Here is a 26,323-nt window from a genome sequence, read left to right as displayed (position 1 = left end):
ATGTTTACATTTTCTGCGATGCATAGCTCTTTGTATTAAGCCCAGAAATAAAAACAAAACAAAACAAAAAACCATTTTGGTCTCATCTGACAAGAGCAAAGCTTCTCTCTGATTTAAACTTCTTCACGCCTTTCTAACTTGACCTGCCTGCTCTGTTTTCTTTCCTTTATAATGCTGTTTGCTCATTATTGTTCACTAACAAACCTGTGAGGCCTTCACAGAACTAGAATTAAGTCATATGAGCTCTAATTACATGAGTTATAAATGTATTTATAACTATGATTATTTAGTTTCTCTGTAATTTATTTATGGTTCAAAGGAAAGAAAATTGGATGAAGCCCTCGTAGCTATTTTTCTTGGTTTATTCCATAAAACACCACTAAAATGGATGGAATTGAGTTATAGTAACCTAATAAAGTCAGGTTACCTTCAAGAAGCATGAATACTTTTTTGTGCCCTGTGCAGTAAGTTGCAATGTTTGTAATTTGAACTTCTCTGGCTTTAAGAATATAATGGACCAGAGTGTGAATTTAGATGTGCCACACAGAGCAGCATGCAGTCCATCGTGGACAGAAATATTGATCTTTTTCTCTGAGGATTGACTCCCATGCTTTGCCTGAATGATTCCTGCTTCCTCATGGTCACGTTTAGCAACAACAGTCTAAATTTTATTATGAGAAACTTCACTTGTTTAAAATATTCCAATAATAACATATTCTCATTCACCTCTATCATTTAAGCTCAGAAAATGTTGATATAAATATTTACTGTATTGGTCTCTTTCTGTCCTGTAATAATTTTTCATTGAAGACGCTACTAACTCCATCCTATCCTGCTTCAAATCTTCCATTTCTTAGGAGACATTAACATTTTTTAAACTCTGCGTAGGTGTTCTCACTTCCAGATTTCTGCTGTGGCCCGCTGAAACCCTTCATTAATATTATTAGTTACACCTGTGCTTGTCCTTCCTGCTGTCAAAAGCCAAAATGTCTTCAGTCTGGCTAGTGGAAAAAATCCAGTTAGCTGGATACGTATGCAGCTCTGGTGAAAAAATGGACTTGAGCTCCTTGTGAGAATGAATGTCATGCAGATTTTGGGTTGTTAATGATCTGTTTAAGTCATTCTCATTTTATTTTTAAATCCTCATACATTAGACGGTTTAATTGATGATTTGTACATGAGAGTTTAGCGGTCAAGTTTGATGTATGTTGTTTTGTTCTTTAAATCAGACATGGCCAGATCTGTATTCAGGTTCAAATTTGCACATAAGCCATCATCTCACCTCGATTAACGTCGTTTAGAGAAATGGTTTTCCACAGTTGCATGATTCTGACTGTCTCTTTAACCTTTCAGTTTCCTTGAATTGTCCTTTTCTACCAAGGAATAAGGATCTGCTCCAGAACTGCAGGTGCTTGCATGGACAAGCCAAATCTGGTTAATTGAGACAATGTTTGAACTGTTTGACCACAAATATATTTGGAGAAACCAAGATTGGGCTTATCTGTCAGACATGGTGATGGCAGCATCATGATGTGGGGTTGGTTTACCAGTAGAGAGACTGACACACTACACAATATGGACAGAATATGAAGGTAGAAGGCTGTTGATGGTCAGATATTTTCCTGAAAAAGTCAATTGAACTTTGTTTCGGTTGCCCTGTGATCCGGTGCAGATCATATTTGCAGTCTAATCGGTGATGGGGGGGGGAGAGGGGGAACATTACTGCTGGAAAATGTATTAAATCCCTGTTATCAGGTTTCAAATGTTTTTGCTTTTCTCCTGAAGGGGTTTGATTATTTTGTGCTGTGATAATTCAGCATAATTCATGGTTAGACGTGCGTCTGTGATGACACAACATTCATTAAAGCTGCACTGACATGCAGATAGTCCTACTCTGTGTTATCAGTCTGTATCCTTCATTTAAAAGTCACGATGTTGCAGCTTTTTACTGAACATATAGACACAACACTGCAGTTTTCCTTTCCATAAAGAAGGCCTGCAGAAACGGTTCAGGTTAGGAGCCGCTATCATGTGTCTGGGAAAAAAAGTAATGCCCCCAAGCGTCGCGTTTTTATCTTGTAGATTTATTGTGTTTTTACTTCCCCCTTTGTGGTATTTCTAAGCTTATTCTTAGTAAACAGAAACACGACTCGCCTAGAACAGATTTTTCTTTCTGCTCATCCTCTGAGAAGCAACGAGTTCATGCAGACCTAAAGGCAAAGCTGCTTTTAAGAAAAACGGCACTGAAAGCAAAAGAAGACAGCGTGACACATGAATGGGTTCATAATGCTTCCCTGACAGGATTGTCTGTTGCTTTGAAGTAGCATCAGCGTCCCCAGAAAGTCTGTTTCATTAGTGGCTTTTAAAGGTTTTGGAGACATAAAGCAACGCAGATTCAGGGTTTTAGTCAGCTAAAATACAGAACGGCAAGGCTGAAACGTGGAAGATGGGGAAATTAATTGCTCTGCGCTGTTGAAAAGGTTTTAAATCTATCGACGAATTGAAGCGCTCTAGCCGACCTTGGCTTGTGTCTGGAAAAGTTACGTTTTGTTCTAGATGTTTATTGAATAATAGGAGGTTGCTTAGTTTAGTTTTTCACCAGAAGATGGAGAGAACTCAATGTCACAAGTGAAATTTCTGTCAAGTGCAGCTTGTTCTTGTTTGAGAACAGGAAAACTGCTGTTGAATAAAAAGAGGTAGTTTTAGCTTTGTCCTCATAAGCAGATAGTGACTTTGTCTGCTTTTCCAGCATTGAGATTAATAAGATTAGCTTCTGATGATGAATCTTTAAGTCTACATCACTTTTAGGTTCAAATTAAGAACAATGCATGAACTGATTTGATTACGTCCCCTAGTTATTGTACCTTTTCTTCTTTAAAAGGGCATTACATGATTTTAAAGTGAATGCTTGATGGGTATGCTCAGGTGCAGTTGCTTTTGGGGTGGCACGCTGCAATAATTTTCCCACGTCAGGGGCTAATCACCCTGGCTGCCTCCCACAATCCGTCAGTGTCTGGAGGACGAGGCTCGCGGCGTTCTGGCAGCTGTTGTCGGGCTGAGTCAATCTGTTGCGGTCCATGCCAGCTAATGCAGAGGGGGGGCGGAGCGGAAGAGCACTGGGGAGGACCCAGCAAGTATGGCTGCTATGGCAAGATAAAAAGAGGATTTATAAGTTAGCGGTGTAGGATTTTACTGCCTGCACGTAGAGTCTGCCATGTTGCCTGCAATCCTTAGAGACAAATTGATAAATCGGTGTTTGTGTTCCCGGTTCATTCTCCTTGCGGTTAGTGTTTTTGAACGCTTAGCAAGTGATTTTTCTCATCAAAATTGATTATTTCTCTTCCTGTTGGCACCCTCGAAAGAAATATGAGCAACTTTAACTTAATCAAAATGGTTAAAAAGTCTCCTACAGACTTTTTAATCTGAATAGATTTAGTTTACTTTTTTTTTTCTTTTAGTAGCTTTCAGCGAGAAGTTGGTTATTTCTCTACATCTGTCATGGCTGACTAAGTGGTCCTATTTTTGGACTGAGCCCAACAGTTAATGCGGTAAGTTTGGCACAGTGTGGTGTTGAAACTGGCAGAGAACTCACAATTAAGCTCAGATGTCAAGGCAAATGTTTGGGAGTCATGCTTGTGCATTTGCAGGCTGCATGGAGTTCGTGGCTGTTTGCAGGTTTCTGAGGAGCAGAAAGAACATTCACCTCCTGGGATCTCTGTCTGTGTAGTTCTGTAATCAAGTTAGAGTATTAGATTCAAATCTAAAACATCTGCTACCAACTGCATCAGTTGCTTTATTTCTTGAACTTGTTGACCACACGAATTCCCTCCTTATTTCTTGATTTTTCTCATGGTGTCCAACAAGTCAGAATTTCATTGTGTATAATCAAGTAGTTTTAAATGCTTTTTTTTTTCATTTATTTATTTTCAACCAGTCACAAAGTGGCTAAAGACATTTAAAAAATTGGTTCTTTGTCAAGTTACTGTATGTGCATTTACAACACTAGTTCCCTGGTGATTAAAAAAAAAAAGCTCTGGTACCGGACTAAAAATGAGAAAGTGAAAAAGCAGCAAAAGTTCATAGAAAAGAAGAAAGAATGTCAGTGTCCTTCATGGTTGTCTTGGAAAGTTGTGTGTACAGAAATGCTCTCACTTTATCTGCTGCCATTCTTGAACAAGCTCTGCGCTTGTAAAAGCCGTTAGATGAATCCTCCTCAGGAACCGGTTTTGAGACTTTCTGGATTTTATTTGGTATCTTAAATCTTTCTTCACAGCAGTTGTACGGCTCTCCTTGAGGCTCTTTGAGTGAACAAGTGGTGGATTAGGGTGCAATTCTGCTCTTGCTGTGAAGCCCTTTTGATGCTTAACAATGACATCCTAGGTATCCTTAAAGGTTACCATGGTGAACTGACTCTAGTTAAGGGATAACTAGTCGTGCAGCCACCTTTCTAGGGAAATTGCCACCATAAAACAGAAGCAGTTTGTGACAGGATTTCTATGGGATTTTAAAGACGTATTAGGAAGTCAAAAATGTATTCATCTATATTTAGAGTGTATAAAGTTTTAAATCTGTTCAGATTTTCTACACTATGTCTTAAAAACCTTTTCATATACGTTAATGCCAGATGCTCCGAGATGCTCTCAGGAGCAAAGAAACATGTTCAAAATGCATCATGTGCATCAAAAAATGAAATAAATTACCAAGTAATCTAAATTCTTAGTTATGTTGGTTTTAAGTCTAAATCTTAAAGGTATAGAAAAGATCTAGAGTTCTAATTTTAACTAACTTCTACTTGCTCTGTTTGCGAAACAACGGGCTAAAAACTGGAAACAAGAAAAAAAAAAATTCTATTCAGCAATTTTTTAAAAAGTTAGACCTCACACCATTTTTTGGGCTACCAGTGCATTTACAGACACCAATTGATAAGTGAGTATAGAGGATGGATGGATTGATGTTAGAAGTGTTTATAAAAACTCATATTCTTCATATACATACAGAAAAGAGTGTGAATGCTGTGCTTTGATGTTGCTGCCATCGAGGAGAGAAATGCGCATGAGACCCTTTGCAGCTGTGAGCTTGACTCTTACACAATGAGTTTCCACTGTAGAATACAAAAAGACCGTTCTTTTTTTTCTGTGTCCTCTCTCTGTTCTTGTCTTCTTGTTGCGCTGAGCTGTCACACCACTCCAAGTTCTGATGGCTGGATTCAGTTTGACCCAGACAAAGCGTGATTGTAGATGAAACAGTTAAGAGATGAGTATTTCCCTTTTGAATTGGAAAATGTCTTTAAATCTTGATTCATTAGCAAAGTTTTTAAATATTTTTATTGAATGCTACTATAGAGGAAAATATGAGACTGCCTTTATTAATAAAGTATAGCAATATTCAGAATTTTGTGTGACCAGAACCAAGTGTATAGAAGCAGATGTCTTGATTCATGCACAGGAAACTTGGTAAGAAAGCCAGTTTGTAGCCTCACACTCTTCTGTCACGTTTAACCTCCTAAGATAATTATGACGAGTCACATGGTTAACTGAGTAGCATGTGATGGTCTGTAATTAAATGTTACATAATGAATGGGTCAGACACCATTGGTACACATTTTTAAACTCAGGAGGTTTCTCTGAAGAGTGGCAACCGGGATTACTGGAACAGACTTGGTTGATGGTGCGGAGATGTTTTCAGTGCTGGGTTGTTTGTTCCCATCTTAAAACCAGTTCTGTCTGCTACAGTCATCTGACCACATCTTTAATTCCAGTTCGCCCAAGGAAGAACTTTCATGAACTGATCTTTACTAACGGATCTTTACTATAGGTATAAACGTAAAGCGTTAATGCTCTTCTCAATGGTCTGTTTTTGTTAAATGTTTAATAATAGTCAGCTGGTAAATAATTTATGCAATTTTTAACTGAATATTGGAGGTTCATTTGTCAATTATTTCCGTTAAATTGTAAAACCTGGCTCAATGCTGCAGTGAGTCGAACTCTCCAATACAAATGAAGTTCCATTTAAAAATGAGCCTGACTGCAGATGGACTTATTGGCAAGATATTTAAACTAGCATCTGTACGAGAAATAAATAGGCCTGTCACAATAACAAATTTTGCTGGACGATTAATTGCTTCTATCCATCCACCCATGTCTCGGGCTGCACAGTGGCGCAGTTGGTAGAGCTGTTGTCTTGCAGCAAGAAGGTTCTGGGTTCGATTCCCGGCCCCGGTCTTTCTGCATGGAGATTGCATGTTCTCCCTGTGCATGCGTTACCGGCACCAGACCTAGGGGAAGTATCAAGTTGGTGCACAGGCAGATGAATCCTGTGGATCACACAGGAAGCGAGTTGTAACGGTGTATCTCTGGTAAGAGCTTGTTTATTCTGATTACAAAAACAAATAAACAGATAAATACAATTGCGATAAATACAATACAATTCAAATTCAATCGACATCCAGAGTTTCCACAAAGAAATAAAATAAAACAAAATTCACAAATAAAATAACATAGCAAAAAATGAAGAAAATCTAATCCTAAATTAACATAACCAAACTGAAAAAAACCCACCATCAGTTATAACGGTTCTCCTAAGCATTAACGTATATATTTGTCAGCCAGTGTGTGTCTCAGGTTTTGAAAATGGGCCGACAATTCTAAAATGTGTAGTGTGAGCTGAGCATTACACTAAGGAAATAAGGAAGGGAGGGTCAGTGAAGAGCACCAGAGTTGAGACTTTTTTTCATCAATAGAAAGAGAAAAAGGCAGGAAAAAACGATAAAGCCGATAAATTAAAATGAGGTCGATAATAAATTCAATGAAAACAATTTAAATGGTTTAACACAACTAATATTGGCTCATTTAACACTCTCAAAATTATTCAGCTCTTTCATGACAAACATATTGAGTAGTAGAGCCATACACCAGCACTTTGCAGCGTTCCTGACAAATCCTAGCCAAACATTCTTTCACAAAGTTCTTTGACAAAGACCTTAGTTTGCTGCTGCAATCAGCTTTTCCTTTGACCTCTTCAAAGATTTTCAGTGACATTTAAGTAAAGCAGCTGTAATAACTGTGGTACTATCCCCCAGGACGCCTTCGCCTAAAACCATGTTGACTTTGACGTCTTTTTGGGACTATCCAGTGAATCCTAGGCTTCATCTTCTTCACATAAAATTTGGATTTTTCTCACTGGATTTCCTCATTTGATTGAATCTTAATTTTCCTGCATGTGCTGTAGGTTTACAGTGCCAGAGGAACTGAAGAAGCCATAGAGCATCGCTGAACCACTGCCGTGCTTCACCGTACATTTTGTTTTTTTGCGACATACGTCCCTCTTCCTGTTTCAGACATGCCACTGATTTATAGGCCTAATTTTTTTTTTAATTGTTCTACATATCAGAATGTTCAAACCTCTGTTTTTGTGTTTTAGATGTGATCAAATTAAAGCAAACTTTGTCTTGGTGTTCAGGCATTAAGTTTATGCCGTGGCTGCTGCCACCAGAACTTGCAGAGTGTCTTTTGCCGTCAGTCGAGTTTCTGACCACATGCCTCCTCAGAAGTCTGTTGAGAACTTCTTCTTTCTCTTACAACCACGTGATATAGTAAATATTTCCTTAACTTTTAAATATGAAAACTGTGCTTCCAGCCGTATCATTAAGAACTTTATCCCTAATGATGCAGCAATTTTTTCCTTGTTTGTCTTAGGCAGTGATCTCCTTTCTGAGGTTTTTGGCCTAGTCCCTTGCTGTGTATCTATCTTTCAATGAATCATTATGGTCAAGAGGTATTTAGGGTGATTTCTCAAGCGCATCAGATGCAACTATTGATTATATTTGTAATATTTGTTTCATTTCTCCTAATTTTCCACCTGAATTTCCCCTTTGTGGGACAATAAACTCTGGGATTTTGGCCAGGAAACCTTGTACACTGCAGCATTCCAAAAACTTAGTTGCTATGCAGAGATCAGAAATCCAGACTGATATTGAGACATGGGACTGCAGGCAAAATCAAGCAAATGCTATGATGTGTGAAGGTAAAAAGGTCTCCCTGCACTGCAGTGCTCTGCAGAAACTTTAGAATACACAAGAGGGAGGGTTCAAAGGATGTGCTGGAACGGACATTTACTCTGACGTAATGGCATGGCTGGATCAAATTAGAAATGCAAAACCAGTTCTAATGTTGAACCAGCTTTGAACCAACTCTCGCACCAGTTCATCACGAGTACATAGTCAGAAAAGGAACATGTGTGAATGAAAAAGCTTTGCTGAACTTTGGTTTTTCTGCTAAGCACTTTTGGGGTGGTACACTGAAAATACTGGAACACAAGTTGACTCACTGGTACTGATATTGATCAAACTCACTGACAGTTCTGCTCATCAGTCATTTTGGAGAAGGACTTTAAGTTCTTACTCTTGGGCAGTCATTTACAGAAGAAATACATTTGCAATTTACAGCAAATTCAACTTTCTTCCATATCTGTAAGTAGTTCTTTTCTCACACAGCAGTTTATTTCATCAGTTTATTTTTGTCTGCACCTTTAGTATTTATCAAATTATGATAATAATCAAACTCCTCAAATATCATTTAGTTAATATATTTTTTCTGTCTTTATTGTACACGTTTCCATTCACTGTGGTTCTGATCCGTCTTTGGGTCAGTTGACTCTTAAAAAATATGACAGCATATGTATGACCCCTGATCAAACCAAAATTACTAGATGACTTCTTGCTTCTAGATGCTATGTATAGGAGTTGCGTAAGTGCGTATTATAATAGAATACTGTCGCCTTCCTAAAGTAATGGCCTAAATAATTTTTTGCTCCAACATTTCTGCAGTTGACCAGAAAAGGCTTGTGTAGGTTCTTCATAGGTCCAGAAAGCAAGGACTCGAACATGAACTCACTGCTGATTTCCCATAAATCTAATGTTTGTTGTGATTTATTGCATTATTGAATGGTATTAGTTTTTCTTTCATCTCTGCAGATGCAGTTTTCTCTCTTTTGGTTGTGTCCCCTCTCTCACCCCTCAGATTGTCTGCTTGTCGATAATGAAAACCGTTGAAAAGCAATTCACTAGAGTACATCACACGTCAGTTCAAGATTAAGGTCTACCACAGCTATTGGTGGAAATGCTCTCCATTTAGACATTTTGGAAAAACTTGGAGCTTGTGTAGGTCTTGTGTAGAAACTCAAGGATGTTAATTTAGCGACGCAGCATGCAATATCATAAACAATGTAGCTCATATTCAAACCCGATTATAAGATCTAAAACCATGGACAGAGTGGTTTGAGAAAGGCAGGAAATGCTGCTTTTCACATTGCATCAAGGCAAATTAGTGGAACGTCTTGCTTGGGGAGTTTTCACTGGAAGCCTCCTCATGGATCGTTGTTTTTCAATTTTGCAGATTTACAGCAAAACCTGAATCTCTCATGTCTTCAATACATAAACAGAGTTTAAATATTCTCTTTGTTTTCATGTGAACGAAATGAAGGAGAACCAGCTTGCATGCGTACTCTATAAAACAAAAAATGTCACTGACCATTTTTATTGAAACCTATAGCTGCAGTAGAATATGTCCTGCAAAGAGAGTAGAAATGAGGGAAGAAAATGTCCCAGAGTATCTCTCTAGATGTTTCGGCTTCGCCTCATTAGAAGACTGCGTGAGCTGTTTAGTGCTGAAAAACGGTGGGTTGGGGGAATCCTGTTTCACCAAATGTCTGTTTTGACTCTAATTAGCTGTCACATCCTCACTTCTCACTAATGCAGCGGCGAGAGACTCTCCTCACCTCACCCCTGCTGGCGCCACACGTGCCGCAGCAGTATAACGACAGAGGCTTCATCGACAAATTAGCACTTGTGGATCAGACGTGATCCATTTTTGTTGATCTCACCCAGTTTTTTATTTATTACTTATTTTTTGGTAACGTCGAGGATGCAAGCGTGTTATCGTCGCACATTATCGGCTTGTCAACGTTATCACCGCTACTTCACAACATGTTTCGTATTTGACTTTCGTAAGATGAATCCAGGCAATCTGGCGAGGACATATGCACCTTGAATTACTCTCTTGTGTAATCCTCGTCATACTGCAGAAGCCCTGGAGGTTGGAACACACCCGGGTCCATCTGTCATTATGAACTCGCTCCCGCTCCCTTGTGTTGGATCTGGCTTTTTCCTCTATCTATGTACATCTCTGTACGTGTCATTGCAAGAGGTGTCTTGTTTTTTGCAGAGTAATGCATTTTTCCCTGTGTTCAGTTTGTTTTCCAAACAAGATTCCCTGCTCGTCTCTGCCAGTCTGCGTTTTGTTTTAGTTGACTCACTGAGCTGTAAAGGTCAACACTTCAATATGTTTTGAGTTGAGAGGTCCTCACGGAGGCTAGTCTTTAATTGCCCCTGATTCGGGTCATCACACCAGGGCTTTTAATGGTCTTAATGACTTTGTTGACATAAAATAGGTGTTTAATAGTTAATGACAGGAAAGCAGCACTCATTATCCTCTGCTCAGATTTGTTCAGTATCTCATCCAACTGTTTGTTTAATGCTAGCATTTTTGTGTGCCTCTTTACAGTAGAGAAACAGACATTGAAATATCCTGAACTGAAAATATTTTATGTATGTAAACAAATAAAAATGCAATGGACAAAAAATATGGCAAACCTGCTAAATCGTTATCATTTTACAAAATAAACTTGTGCAGTATTGCAGTGGAATATTCTTGTAAAAGTGCATTTTTGTCATTCATTTTTCACGTTCCAAGCAGTCATCCTCTTGTGCTCACACTGCAGGCAGATTTTGTGAACAAAATGCTGAAGTGTAAGGAAAATGGGAGGGTCATTGTGACAGTGGAACAGGGAGGAGATTGAGGAAAATGCGCTGTAATGTCCACCAATAATGCTACATTTCACATATTTCTGTGCAGGCTTTGTACTTGTACTCTGGAGAATGATGCCAGGCGTTTTCAATGCTTTCTGCTGTATGTTTCGGTCAATATCGTGTTGAAAGACCATCGACGTGACAATTTGAAAGAACTACTTCTGAATGGCCACAAAATTCCCATTTCTTTCATCAGTCCAGCAAGTATTCTGAAACTTCTGCAGTTGCTGTAAAACAGGGCTTTACTGAAGGTTTAATACAAAAATATTAAGGTGTTAACATTCTAACTCACCCTTAGAATCTATCACCAATTAGTAAAGTTAACAATGCTGAAAAACATGAGCTCCATTTACTGGACAGCTTTTATTTTATTTCATTTTTTGCATTTCTACTGTGAAACCAATTAATTTTTGTCAACCTCAGGTTCACAAAAAAAGAAAAGTTTGGGATAATTGTTAGGCATTTACCTTGATGTGAATAATCTTCCTGAACTCTTCGGGCAGGGTTGGGGTTAATCTGTGGTCCACGTTCAGTCTGTTGCACACAATGAGACAAAACTACCAAGTAGCAGATAATAAGCTACAGGATTGTTGTTTTGTAACAGATTGACTGCACAATGGCAAAAATTATATTTCTGTTCCATGCAGTCGACCCAAGTAATGGCTGTCCATTAATCATACTTGGATTAGGGCGAACTTGAAGCTTGGTGTGGCCATTAATGGCTTTACAATGGTTTTTAGCACAATAATGTATTCAGCACAAGTTGTGTTTGAGAGTATGATTGATCCTGTTGGCAACTTCCACTTTATTGTGAACACAGGCTCACCTATAAATTAACAAGATGCTCCAAGTGGAAAATTGACTTTTTCTTTCTTTCTTTCTTTTTTTTTTATACACGTAGTTTGTTTTTTGGTCCAAACCTCACGAGGCCTTCTCACTCACCAAATCTGATGCAACGATGCTCCAAATTTATACATAAAATGAAAATGCTCATTCACTCTTGGGTAAATGTAGACATTGCCTACATTGCTTTTCTGCGATCAAATGCTTTGATTTACATGTTTTCATGCACTTTTGGATCACAGGTTGGGGAAAAAACCTACCCCGCTTTTCTGATGGTGGGTGTTGCCCTGACAGACGACCATGACATAGTCAGGCTCATGACTTTGTCCCACTATCGATCATTTTTTTGATGAAAATCTTCGTCAGCAGGTTCCAGAACCGTGTTGATATTTACCTCTGGGAGAATAAGCTCTTTACTAATGATATGCAGCTGAAAATGAGCTGCAACATATTGCATTTTGTAGCTGGGAGTTGGCAGAGCCTGCTGGCCTTTTTGCTGTGTAGGCTGCCTCTCCTGTCTCATTAGGCTGGTTTCATTTGTCTCTTCAGACTTTCTTCTCTGTGAACAGATTTAGTTGTTGTTAATTTTAACCTCATGTCTCGTCTTTGCCTCATATTGGTTTTTAAATATTTAACAGGAAAACTTTTTTTTTTTTCCCTTTTCTGACTCCTTGAAATGATCTACATCTCTATAGTGACCTCTGTAACTTTCCAGTGTAAAAACTCCTCAAGATTCTCCGTCAGCTGTCTGGAGATGAGTGGTGACCCGTAGCTTTAACAGCTGCTACTTTCATGCAGCGACTGTCCTCCACGTCAGCTGCTTGAATGTTTTTGTTTTTTTTCTCTCTCTCTCTTTGGCACCTCTGCTGGGAATGCCTTGCCTTAATATTGTCTATAAATTCCCAGTTATTTAATGGAAGCATAGTCTGTGAGCCAAAGCCCCATAAGGAGAGCAATATAACTCGGTCCCAAAGCCATCAGGATTATTTGACATGTGCTGCTGCAGCTTGTTTGGAGATCAGTTTAAAGTTCAGTAGTTGGGAGAAATTGTTCTCATTGTTTGAGTTTTAATTATATTAATGCATCATTTAAAAAGTTTTTTTATCCTCCATTAATTTTTATTGGTCTGATGCAATATTCCAATTGTTTTCATTGGCTGCAAGTGGAAAATTATCATAATTAACAGAGATAAAGGCTTTCAAACATCCATCTGTGTGTACTTGATCTATACGTTTCACTTGGTGATAAGTTCCTAATGTAACTTTAAATGTAATATATTGAATGGGTCTGTACTGTTTTTAAACAGATTTATGCTATAGTGGAAAAACTCCAAATTAAACGCTGAATTAATCCCAGCTACAGTAAAAAGTCCTTGTTGCAGAATGTTGTCTCTTCTGCTGTTTTGCTCTCTGTCGACCTCTGAGTGTTGAGCCTGATTAGACAGTGCTGGTAATTTTTAAGAATGATGTTAGCTTCACTAGTTAGCATGTTGTAGGTTAATCATTTCACTGACATAAAAACAATAGTTTGGTACGTATGTTTGTGGTCAAATGATGAAAAGTGCATCTCCTTTAGTAGCCAAGCCATAAATATTTATGTTCTTTGCTTGAATTGTCTCATGAACTGTGGATTCACTATTGTACTGGGAATGTACAATGGTGTGTGTTTTTAATAAGGGGAAAACTACTGCACATATACAGTGTCAAGAATAGAACAAAAACAGGGTAAAAGATTTAATGAGCTGTGCTTCGGCATCCAAGCATCATCCTGCAGAAGTGTTTGTTTGCCCTTAGTCGTGTTCCTCTCTAAATAATCAGTGTTTGCTCTTGGAAGCCAAACACAATTCATTTTAAATGATTATGAAGGAGGCCAAAACATTCTGAATCATTTTATTCTAGTTTCAGTTGCAATTTATTCAACAACGTTGCCTCCACTAAGTAGGAGTCTTCCTGTGGGCTTCTCTGGCTCCTCCTGTCAGCTGTGTCTAAAGCTCGGATTCCTCATGGACAGACGGGGAGAAACAAAACAAACACTTTCACCCCAGCTTTGTAGCCTTAAACGTCAAATTTCTCTCACTAACTTCTGGCTGCTGACGTGCTCTCTGCTGCTCGTTTTGGTTTTGGATCTTGTCAAATTTGTTGTCGCCTCTTTTAAAGACTTGTTACAACTGGAAGACTGCACAGTCTCATCTGCAGCATCCGACAAAAATAATTTTGCCTCCTAAAGTGCTGCCAGTTTGCAGAGACGCTGTTCAAACATTTATACAAGAGCTAGCCCTCTGATGTCTGGGAAATCAGAGACGGCACCCCCTTCTATCTGAGTCCCACTCGGTGTCTGGCACCTGCTGCTGTCTATTTCATGAATATACCTCATCTAAACCTCTTGATTATTATTACGGTTTAAACCCATCATCATGCATATTTTGGTGCAAACCTTACTAGATGCTCTTGCTGCCATTTTGGCTACGTGCTGCGAATTTTCTATAGAATTAAATTAGGCCGTGTTGACTGAATCAGTAAATCATATTAGCACTTCTTGAGTAATGCATACCAATTTATTCATGGAACCAACCAACGGTTTTCCTGCTTGGTGCTTTTTCATGTGGTGCAAATGCTCTTTTCTTATCTGGGTCAGATGAGTTGGTCGGCTACAGCTTCCCTCTCCCTTGAGAAGCAAGACTTCATAACTATTAATTTGGCTGCAACCCATGCAGGTACGACTGCAAAGTGGTGTGGTGGTGTTACGGCTGCAGTCTGTGCCGCATAAGCAAAGACATGTTATGTTTTATCTCCTTTTTATGTGGCTCTGTTTAATGCTGCTTCAGTCTTGCAAGTAAAATGGCTCCATCAGCTTCCCTTAATGGCAGCCAAAGCCTTGCAGCTTGGCGGTAGGTAATGATGGCATTATCATCGATCCCCACAAAGTAAGTTGAGAGCGATCAATGCTTCACTGTGTGTTCTCCATGCAAACTGGAGTCAGATTAGGCTGTCTGCAGCAGAGGGACAACTTTCTGCAGATTAGAGAGCTGCTACTGAAGAGATTGAAATTTGGACTTATCTATGCATGTTGCTCCGTTTCCCAGAAGGCAGCCACAGGCAGCGCTTTAAGGCAGCATGTTTTTGGTTCCAGATTAGGCCTGGCGGCCACATCTGCTAACATCTGTGTGCCATGAGGCCTCTAATTCTGGCAGTCATGCACTAATTAATCAGGCTGTTGTGATGGTTGCAGTTCAGGGACGTCGCTGTGCAGCAAGACGGAGGCCAGTGTTCAAACTGTCATCCGTTCTGTGAATTTGTATTTCATATGCAACCTCCTTAATGCCAGAGATAAATAAGTTGCATCAGCAAACCGTCCTACATTAAGTGCAGCGGTAACTATTCTAAATAATAAAGCATTACTTGACCTGTAGGCTGTTTATCCTAAAATGAATTGTGCATTTGTGTATTTTGTTCTCATTTAAAAGGTTAATGCATTAATTAGCTCATGTATTCCAAACTCGTGAATGGGCGCTCTTTCATAGTCCTCCCAAGGTTGAAGTTATATTTGTTGTTTCATTCTTTTTCTTTCACTGAGTTTTATAATAATTGCTTTTGACGTGTTTCTCCATGACCCGCCAGTACTTTTATGTCTTAACTCTGTGTTGACGGCTAAATGACAACTGCTAAGTCAGCAGTCTTTGACGCAACTGTGGTTAAAACACTTCTGTACTGAACAATCTTTTTTTATGCGGCCTGTGAAATATAAATGTAAGACACACTAAGATCTCCATAGTTTTAAGACATCACTAAATATATGACTTTGTGTGTGATCTATCTACGACTTTCACTTTTTGAAGCTAATGAAATTCAGTAAATAGACTGAGCAGTTTTCTAAAGTGCAAGTGTAGCATTAGCATGTTTACACTGTTGTGATAGGACTTATTGGGCTTGTTTCGACACCCCGAGTTGTGCCAAAGTAGGTCCAAGGAGAAAACGGAAACATGCATTAGTTGTAATCTGAGATGTATGACTTGTGAGCAGCAGGCAGAGGTTTATTTGACTCAGAAATGATGTCTGAAATGAAAAATGTCTGTTCTAAAGACGATTTCGGTCTCTGGCCTGATCTACGACGGCTCAGATGTAGCAGTAGCTCAGAGACGACTCTCTTATCAAAAGGTGATTATGTCAGTGAGGATAAACGCCTCCTACATTCCTCTGGTCTTTGTGTTGCTCTGAACTGCTTTATGTAACTTGCTCGGTGTGTTTTGGGTTTGTAAAGTGCTTGATAAGAACTGTTTGGCTCTTGGCCTATCAGGTGACATCTACAAGGCTTTTGATGTAGCTGTAGCTCGAGGAGCACATCTCTCGCTGCTCTTAGAAACCGACGGAAAACTTGTTATACATATTTTTTGTGTGCTTTTTGTGTGTTCTTTTTTTTTTGTCCCAATACTGAGATATCAGTTTAACACTATTCATCAGATGGCGCGGCTGTTTATCTTCTGTATGCCTGAGCCTTTCCCAGTCCTGAGGCAATCATCGCTCTCTAGCATGGACTCTTATCAAGGGTGCTCGATAATTTGAGTCTGCGTTGAGGTCAGGATGCAGGAGGAGGGCTTTAATGAGATTTGCTGAAGGTGCTTTTGATGTTAATTTCCTGGCTGGGTGTGTGTTACAAATGACGGCTCTCCAGAGTTTGGGCTCTGTGTGACATGGAAAAAAAAGATTAAATTGAAAAGTTAATTGAAAACCAAAGATACCTTGTATTGTTCAGCTCACTGATATTTGTCTTCTGTGGGAGGCAATCATGCACAGGCTGAGCAGCTGAGCCTCTGGCTGGCTTTGCAAAGCTTTGACTATAAATCTCATACATATTGCTTCCCTACTTATTGTCTCTTTCACCTCAACTTGCCTTTTTACTTCACTTCCGACCGCACGTCTCTAACAAAAATCTGGGTTTCACTTTGGAGTATGAAAGAGGCTAATTACATATAAATACCACATTTTGGGTTTTATTTGGTAGAATGTTTGAAAACCTCCTACACTTGTCATTCTACATAGAATTATGTGCTAATTTATACTCCTCACATACAAGTTCAAGTGCAAGGTATATGAATGTTTTTTTACTACTCCTTATACCTTTATTCAAATTACTGAAGTTTTATGAAAAACTGTTAAGTGCAGCTGTTCACTAATTACATCTGCTTTATGCTTTGTTCTTCTTTTTGGATCAAATCACCTAAACTTCCTGTGTTCATTAACAAATTAATCATTTTATGAAAAGACTGCAATAAGTAACAGTTGCCACAGCAAGAGGTCTGCGTTGTTCTGGATACTCCTGCACAGAGAAGAATGTATGAGATGTGTTGTGGTGTGTGAAGCCAGAATTGCTATACATTAGTTGATATAAATTTTAAGATTTGAATGAAACCACCATGACATGATCTGTACTTAAGAGTTTGTTCTTGCCTCAGATGATATATGGCACTTATTGTTTGTTTCCTGCTTTTCTCTGTTTCAGGTTTCTATTTTAAGAAGATTAAAGAGATTTAAAAAGATCAACATCCTTTGGGTTTTCTGATGGGGGATCAGAAAATGAGCACATCTGAGCCGTCACATGATCATCATGTACTCCTGGCTTCATTTATCAAGGGACTATCCCTTTGCATATGCTGAACTGTTTGCTGGCAAACATTCAGAGGAATAGTTAAACCCCTCTCAACAGAAAATGGCATCAACTTTAGTGTGTAACAATACAGAGTACATTTTAGAGTACAGGTGAGGCTGAGCCACAGCCCACATCGCCTACAGGACTCTGTGGAGGAACTCGGCAGCAGATGACCTTTAGAGAAGATTTAATGGTTTAGTTTCTGTCCCACCACCTTGCTGACAAGGTCGACCATGGCTGCTGCTCCTTATAGAAACGGTTCCTTGGTGGGGCGAGGAAAGGACTGACCGGTAAACGATGCAGCGTAACGGTGGCGGAGTGGGTGGCGGAGGCCAGACATGGGTGCTGCGCCGGGTACGTCTCACATGGCTCAGTTTCATGCTCTTCTTCATCTTGGTCTTCTTCCCGCTCATCGCCCATTACTACCTCACCACCATTGATGAAGCCGGCGGGCCCGACAAGCGCATCTTTGGGCCCCGGCCTGGCGGAGAGCTGTGCGAAGCCAAACACGTGCAGGACCTGTGCCGCATCCGTGAGTCTGTCAGCGAGGAGCTGCTGCAGCTGGAAGCCAAGAGGCAGGAACTCAACGGCGAGATCGCCAGGCTCAACCTCCGCATCGAGGCCTGCAAGCGCAGCATCGACAGCGCCAAGCAGGATCTGCTGCAGCTGAAAAACGTCATCAGCCAGACCGAGCATTCCTATAAAGAACTGATGGCCCAGAACCAGCCCAAGCTGTCTTTGCCTGTTCGACTGCTCCCAGACAAAGAGGACCCAGGACTACCTCCACCAAAGTCTCCTCGTTCCTGTCGTCTGCGGTCTTGCTTCGACTATGCACGCTGTCCTCTTACATCTGGGTTTCCTGTTTATGTCTATGACACAAGTTCTTATGCTTGGGGGAATAATCTTGACCCACTGGTGAAGCAGGCTTTTGCGGCATCCGTTAAAAGCAATATTTATGTAACTGATAACCCAAGTATCGCCTGTTTATATTTAGTTCTGGTGGGAGAGATACTAGAGTCCTCCCCTTTGCCGTCTCCTTCAGAATTGGAGAAGCAGCTGAAAGCCCTTCCTTACTGGAGGTCTGATGGACACAATCATGTTCTGGTGCATTTCTCCAGAAAGTCCATGACTCAGAACTTCTTGTACAACGTCAGCACAGGAAGGGCAGCGGTCGCCCAGTCCACCTTCCTGGAGCAGCAGTACCGTGAGGGATTTGACCTAGTTGTGTCCCCGTTGGTCCATGCGCTCTCAGAACCCAACTTTTTGGAGGTTCCGCCACAGGTTCCTGTAAAGAGGAAGTACCTTTTCACTTTCCAGGGTGAGAGGGTGGAGTCTCTAAGGAGCAGTCTCCAGGAGGCGCCCCCTCAATCGTTTGAGGAGGAACTGCAGGGAGATCCGCCCGCCGACTACGATGATCGGATAATTGGCACTTTAAAAGCAGTCCAGGACAGCCACCTGGATCAGGTACTGGTGGAGTTCACATGCAAGAACCCAAAGCCCAGTTTGCCGACAGAATGGGCTCTTTGTGGGGAGAGGGAGGACAGGCTGGAGGTGCTCAAGGCTTCTACATTCGCCCTGGTGATCGCTCCAGGGGACGGACAGCTGGTTGCCTCAGCAGGCTGCGGCATGAGGCTGTTTGAGGCCTTGGAGGTAGGGGCGATTCCTGTTATGTTAGGGGACCACTCTAGACTACCTTACCACCAATTTATCCGCTGGACTGAAGCCACCATTATAGTACCCAAGCCCCGTGTCACAGAGCTCCACTTCCTGCTGCGCAGCCTATCTGACAACGACATGCTCGCCATGAGGCGGCAGGGTCGTTTTCTCTGGGAGACGTACTTCTCAACCTCTGAGAACGTTCTCAACACCATCCTCGCAAGCATACGAACCAGCATCCAGGTTCCTGCCGCTCCAATCAAGGACGAGCCCGCGCATGAGATTCCCCACAAAGCCGGGAAACTGGCGGGAACGGACGCCAACCTGGCCGACAACGGGGACTTGGATCTGGGTCCCGTAGAGACAGAGCCTCCATATGCCTCTCCCTGCTTCCTCCGCAACTTCACATACACGGCAGCAGACACGTACAGATCATGGAACAGGGCCCCGGGGCCCTTCCATCTGTTTCCCCACACTCCTCTGGACCCGGTGTTGCCCTCGGAAGCCAAATTCCTTGGCTCTGGAACCGGTTTCAGGCCCATTGGTGGGGGCTCTGGGGGCTCCGGGAAGGAATTTCAGGCTGCTCTGGGAGGAAATGTCCCCCGAGAGCAGTTCACTGTGGTCATGCTGACATATGAAAGGGAGGAAGTGCTGATGAACTCTCTAGAGAGGCTAAATGGGCTGCCGTACCTTAACAAGGTAGTGGTGGTGTGGAATTCACCAAAGCCTCCTTCAGATGACCTCCTCTGGCCAGACATCGGTCTGCCTATTGTGGTAAGATTCATGTTCCCTGTTTGCTTCCTGGTAAAGATTTGTTAAAGCTCCTTGCTGGTCTGCTTCACAAAATCAGTAGTAAACACCTCAACTATACTTTGCCGCTTATAAAATATTTAATGGTTAGTTTTTTTCAAAAAATTTTTGTGCTATTTTGTTTTTTTTAATCAGGGTATAAACAAAAAAAACTCTATTCCACTTACACATAGCTTTAAGGGCATCACATAAGGCAAGTAATCATCCATTAACCTGTATCAGATTTCTTTATCATTTCTTTTCTAAAATAATACCAGCATTTGAATGGGTTTTAATTGGTATGGTGTCCATTGTGTTTACTATTGGAAGCACATGCAGATTTATTCTTGTGGCACGTGTGATGTCATTGACCCAAATACACACAAAGCAAAATTAGCAACATTAATAAACTGCCTTCTTCTTTGCCAATGTGTCTGAAATGCACAGTATTAAAAATAACAGTTATTGCAGATTTGATCACTGTGAAATTTAATGTTTCTGTATATTGTAGGCAGGTTTTTGCAATGTTTTTCATAAGTTTAAAGCCAATTAATAATTTGGCCTGGTTTAGCAAGACAAGTTACAGATCTCAAGACACCGTGCCCCGTTTTCCTGTGCAGTTATTTTCTTTTGGATGTCTTTTCAAACTGTTCTGGGTGGTGTTATGTAAAATGCTCTCCGTGTTGCCTTATATAAATGCCCTTTTTTGCCAACTCATGCCTGCAGGTTGTCCGCACAGAAAAGAACAGCCTCAACAACCGGTTTCTACCCTGGGACGTCGTGGAAACCGAGGCCGTCCTCTCCATCGATGACGATGCTCATCTTCGGCACGACGAGATCATGTTTGGCTTCAGGTCAGTGGAGCTCTGAATAGTGTTGTTTTCTCTGTTTTCTGCCTACAGGAAAGATTTCAAGCGCTAAGATTTAACAACTGAAACAAGAGCATGTGGAAGAGCCTTTGGAGTGGAAATTTTTCTGTCTCCCTCATCAGTTAGAGAGAAATCTCGACCCACTGTGGTTCACGCCATGGCTTCAGTTCATTGATGTTTTCCAACGTTTGATTCTGCACAAGCCTCCCAAGGTTCCTCCACGGCATTATAATCAGGTTGAAATATTGACTTTGACTGGACCATTTCAGTACCTTGATTCTTCTGCTGTGGTTTTGCTCCTGTGTTTGGGATTTTCTTAAGTTTGAGTTGATTTTAACCTTTCAGACACCAGGCGTCACATTTGATTGTAAAATACGTTTGGACAGAAAGAAGTTGGGGGTCGACTTGACTGTAAGATGGCCAGGTCCTGGTCAGTAGGTCTCAGCTGTGTGTTTTTACTTGTGGTGCACCGATTGCAGTTTTCTGGCTGATCACTGATCTTTGAGTCCAGACCTGCCAATTCTGTTCTCATTCATTTTAAAACATTACTCATTTTCATTACTTTATGATTATTATGTGAGATTTGTTACTTGGAGCCAAATCTATTTCTCAATCAGTTGTAGTTGCAACATTTAAGGGTTTTATCTCTGAGGAAAAAAGAAACATCCCAAAAATTCAAAACAACACTTTGAAGGAAACCACTGAATATGACACAATAAATAAAAAAAGACTGAAGTATGCATGTGTCTGTTGAATAGCTCAAAATGTGAAGTCTGTGTTTAGACCACATAAAAGCTGTTTTTTCCTGCATGGTTCTCGCCCCTGCTCCCGTCTTGTTTGGGGCCGCTGTGGCAGCTTGTCCAGGCAGGCAGAAACCGGCCCTCTGACTGTTTGTCTGTGTACTGGGTCATATGTGATGCATTTTCTCAAACTTCCCCCCAATGATTACTCAGGAATGTTTCCTGACCTCCTCTCCAGGGAGAGAGAAGTCCCCATGCCGTTGAGCGTCTTAGATTTTTAAAGTGGCTGCACATGAATGTATTAGAGAAGTTGATTTGCTTTTTGGACATTCTGTGGATCTCCTTGGATGGGAGGAGTCCAGTTATCTCATCTCATAAACTGAAACACTGAACTCAGATTGAAGTGTGTTTGTTTCTGTTTTACTGATGCCGTGCAGATGTTATGTGTAAGAATACATGCAGAGCCTTGGAAAAGTATTCACACCCCATACATTTCAGCACAAAGTGATGCATAACTGTGTTGCGTTGAAAAGTCTGAGAAATGCGGAGTTCATGTGCAATTATCCATCTTTACTCTGTTACCTCTAAATTCCAGTGCTTCAGATGTTACATATATGACAAATAATCCACTTTGTGTGGGTTTTAATCTTATAAAACCTGTATCTTAGCAAAGCTGGAGGGGAGATGGATGGAGCTAAATTAAAGGTAATGATTGTGGAAGAAACTCTTTGAGGCTGAAAAAGACTTCAGACTAGAACTTCATCTTCCTGAAGAACATCAACCCTGAAAATATAGTCAGCAATAAAGGTTAGAAGGCCATAGATGAGCATAAATCTGGTAAATGTTCACCCATGTCCAGTCTGAGCTTGAGCTCCTTTGTGAAGAGAAATGCATAAAGTTTGGTTTCTGGATATGCAAAGTTAAAATGTCAAAATATTTTGATGTTTTAAATACAGTGAAAAGGTGGTTTGCTGCTTTATTGTCTGAGGCTGAATGAATACAAATGCATGACATACTTTTTGGACTTGAATTTGTAAAATGTTGAAAATAATTGTTTTTCCACCTCACAATTTTGAACATTTTTGTGTTTGTCACATAAAATCACAACTCTTATGCTAAATTTGAAAAAGTCAGGGCACTACAATTCTTCCTTTGCTCCTTTGTCTTTGCAGGGGACCATAACATACATGAAAAGAGGCAAATCTGAGAAAGTTTGAACAACCTGAGTAAAGTTTCAGACTGTGTTGAATGACTCGTGTTGTTTGTTTTCTCCGTTTGGTGGCATCTCTCAGAGTGTGGCGTGAGGCCAGAGATCGCATTGTCGGTTTCCCAGGGAGGTATCATGCGTGGGACGTCAACCATCAGTCCTGGCTCTACAACTCCAACTACTCTTGTGAGCTCTCCATGGTCCTGACGGGAGCCGCTTTCTTCCATAAGGTCAGATAAAAAGAAGTCTTTAAAAAAATAATAACATCATACGCTGTAGAGTTTTATACAGCCATGTTGCTGACAGATTTCCCCTGTGTGTTTTTTGTCCTTGTAGTACTACGCCTACCTGTACTCTTACGTGATGCCCCAGGCCATCAGGGACATGGTGGACGAGTACATAAACTGCGAGGACATCGCCATGAACTTTCTGGTGTCTCACATAACCCGCAAACCACCGATCAAGGTCAGAAACGGCATGCTGCGTCCTCGCTTTTCAAGTTTCTGTTTCTCCCCCTGGGTTAAATGTATTTTTATTTTTCTCTATTTAGACTCTCCATTACTCAAACTGGCATATTCAATATTACCCGCATAAAAACCCCCCAAAAAGTTTAACTCAAAAACAAGCTCACGTCGGTGGGTCATGCTTGCTTTTCCTGTTCTGGGTTTTTATTGGAACGACATTCATCGCTGCACAACATGTTTATGCCTGGGCAAATAATCACAGTAATCAAGCTGCTGGAGCCTTTGGTTTTAAAGTTATGCCTGATTTATCAGGGTGGGGATATTCAGCAGGGAATTAAGGCCGTCTTTGGTGGAGGGAGGGTGTTTTACGACGGCGCTTTACCGAAGAGTAAACCCTTTGAATATTGAATTTGGAGCAAATCTGTCGTTCTTATGGCAGAGGGAATATATTTCCCTCCTTCTACACCCAATAGGACAAATAAGATTGGAAATTAAATTGCTTTTTTTTATTGCACCGCTGGTGAGAAATTGGCAACATTCAAACCTGAATGTTTTGTGAGTTTTTTTTTTTTTTTTTTTTTATAATTGAAATCTTAAATGGGCAGCATGTCTGCAGAGCAGCAGATTTACCACAGTCATTTTTAAACGGCGTGTCCTTATTTTTCAGGCAGCGGTAGACAGAAACAGGCTCCCCACCTCCCCTCTCAGCTGCAGACTAATGTTTTTTGCTTCAATGCATTGTAAGACTTCAGCCGCTTGCTGCTTGATTAGCCAACATTTGTTCCTTCTGTCTGGAAGACGCGCCGTCTCAAGCGGACTTTGCAATTGCTCTAGAGAACCTCCTAGTAGAATGGACTTTTAATGGACCTCTGATGGCTTTGTGTGTTACAGTGTTCTCACAACTGAGGCTGAAACAAAGCTTTAATCCTATTTTTCTTTCTTCATCGACATTGCTGATGCACCTAAATGAAACTTTAAGCAGCATCGACTCTGCAGCAACATTTCAAGAGTTTAGCATCACGTCGATAGCACTTCTAAATGAAATATTTAGTGTTGGATGGTTTGCAGAACAGAACAATGCTTTCCTTAAATGATTAATCTGGTATTAAGGACTGAACAAAGTGATGGCAATAGGATTTGTTATAAACTTAGACAGACTGCTTCACAAACTGCAAAATACAACCAAACTGTCAGTTAAAGCTTTAAACTCCAAATAAAACTTTCTCTCACATTATACCATTAAGAGAACACACATTAAGATGATGTGTGATAATATGTCTCTATAAGTTAGAGACCCAGTGCGTTATTTTCTTTTAAACATTTAACCCGTTAACAAATAAAATATCTTCTTATCATAACTCCACAAACATTTAAAGAAATGCATGCTCTTTTTTCATTTTTGTGGGCACACACCAGTGGGCATCACAAGAGGTTTGACTGATAGACCGGCCTACCAGGTCGTGTTGTGGTTCCATTGACACTTTGCCCTATGTCTGTTAGGAGATGGAACCCAAATAACAAATAAAAATGGGTAGGGCGATAAAGTGGAGGGGCCAATGGTTCCCTGGCCCCTCCTGTTAACTGCTGATGACATCATTGTCAGCAGCAGTTGCCATGCTGCTGACAATGATGTCATCAGCATGACTTCAACTGATGTCTGTGTCATGAGGCCCTTGTGAGGATGACTTTATGATGTCATAGAATCCATGACATAACCAACTGATCAGTTAATTCTCCGATCAGGCGACACAAACCAGTCAACACAAGATTCATTTGGAAGTTTTAGCTGAGCTCAATAAAAATGACTGACGAAAGCCCACAGAGGGAAATGGATGTGAAGCCTGAGGTTTCTTTTTGGACCAAAGTGAAGAAAACTTTTTCCAACAAAGTTCATCCTGGTCAAAGAAGCCCAGATTATAAGAAGAGACACTTTCTCAGTGAACTTCTGTGGAACGTGATTGAAAAGGCTGCAGATAGACCAACTCTGCACCTTGTCAGACAGATCTTTGAGGAACAACACTGCAAAATTTTGGTCTTGCTATTGAGGAAAACTGAAGAATTAAATGTGGAAGTACTTTCGGAGGTGTCAGAAGAGCTTAGTGAAAGAATTTTCCAGAGTATTGCTAGAGATGCGTTCCACTTTGCCAGTGGACTGCATTTAATTGCACTACTCGATTACCCGGAAGGACACGAGGTCATTGTTGAAAAATTCAAACGGCACCTGAAGAATCCTGTTCCCCCAAAGAAAATGTTCAGGTCTACAAAAAGGAAGATCAGAAGGACTTTTTTTCCAAATGAGGACTTGTACTCAGATAAAAACTGCCTGAGTGAAGATTACAGTCAGGAAACCATGGATCCTGAACAATTTTTAAGGGAAGCGAACAAGATGGGTTTTAAACGTGGAACCAAACGCGAAAGGAGAGTTATGGTGCAACAAATTCTTTGGAAATTAATTTACAAATCTAGTAATAGATCTAGCTACGCGGACTACAAAAGGAAGCACACTGAACCAGTCCAGAGAAAACTTGCACCAAAAATCTGGAAGGAAGTAAAAGACATAGATTTTGTCTTTTTTGAGAACATGGAAAAAAAACACTGCCACGATATCATTCAACTTCTCTGTGGCAATGACGATGTAGTGAGGGAATTTCTATTCAAAATGATAAAAAGTGACAACCCTGTAGTTATTTACAAGGTTGTACAGTCCTTTCGCAGAACCCTAGCAAGACCGAGGAAAATCCATTTTCAAGAAAACTTTCTTCAAAAGGCATGGAGGTGCATCAAACAGGCTACCTGTTGTGCAGACGATTCGGATGTAGTAGAGAGGCAAGAACCTACTAAGAGTGGACTAAATGTTGTGCCTAGTCCACGCTTTGATAGGCCTCTAAGCTTCGTCTGCTCAGAGATCAGTACGTATTCGGAGGAGTCAGGGCCGGTCTCCGAGTCGGGACCTGCCTCCGAGTCTGGACAGACCTCTGAGACGGGACCTGCCTCCGAGTCTGGACAGACATCTGAGACAGGACCTGCCTCCGAGTCTGGACAGATATCTGAGACAGGACCTGCCTCCGAGTCTGGACAGACATCTGAGTCAGGACCTATCTCCGAGACAGGACAGATATCTGAGACAGGACCTGCCTCCGAGTCTGGACAGACATCTGAGTCAGGACCTGCCTCCGAGTCTGGACAGACATCTGAGACAGGACCTGCCTCCGAGTCTGGACAGATATCTGAGACAGGACCTGCCTCCG

The 26,323-nt window shown here is 40.9% G+C and overlaps 1 protein-coding gene across 1 annotated transcript in view; it reads left to right on the top strand.

The window, feature by feature from the left end:
- extl3 (exostosin-like glycosyltransferase 3) overlaps positions 1-26,323 on the top strand; it is a 42,015-nt gene that overhangs the window by 2,464 nt on the left and 13,228 nt on the right. The window contains exons 2-5 of the mRNA XM_015057614.1: positions 17,204-19,780; positions 20,522-20,649; positions 22,697-22,841; positions 22,948-23,076. Of these exons, the coding sequence (XP_014913100.1) occupies positions 17,648-19,780; positions 20,522-20,649; positions 22,697-22,841; positions 22,948-23,076 (2,535 nt within the window). The 5' untranslated portion in view covers positions 17,204-17,647. The remainder of the gene's footprint in view (positions 1-17,203; positions 19,781-20,521; positions 20,650-22,696; positions 22,842-22,947; positions 23,077-26,323) is intronic.

The sequence above is a fragment of the Poecilia latipinna genome, unplaced genomic scaffold, assembly GCF_001443285.1.
Source record: "Poecilia latipinna isolate Pla-1442-1.1 unplaced genomic scaffold, P_latipinna-1.0 Scaffold61, whole genome shotgun sequence".
Taxonomy (NCBI): domain Eukaryota; kingdom Metazoa; phylum Chordata; class Actinopteri; order Cyprinodontiformes; family Poeciliidae; genus Poecilia; species Poecilia latipinna.
The sequence above is the reverse complement of the archived record's forward strand: the minus strand, read 5'-3'. Positions and strand labels throughout refer to the sequence as shown.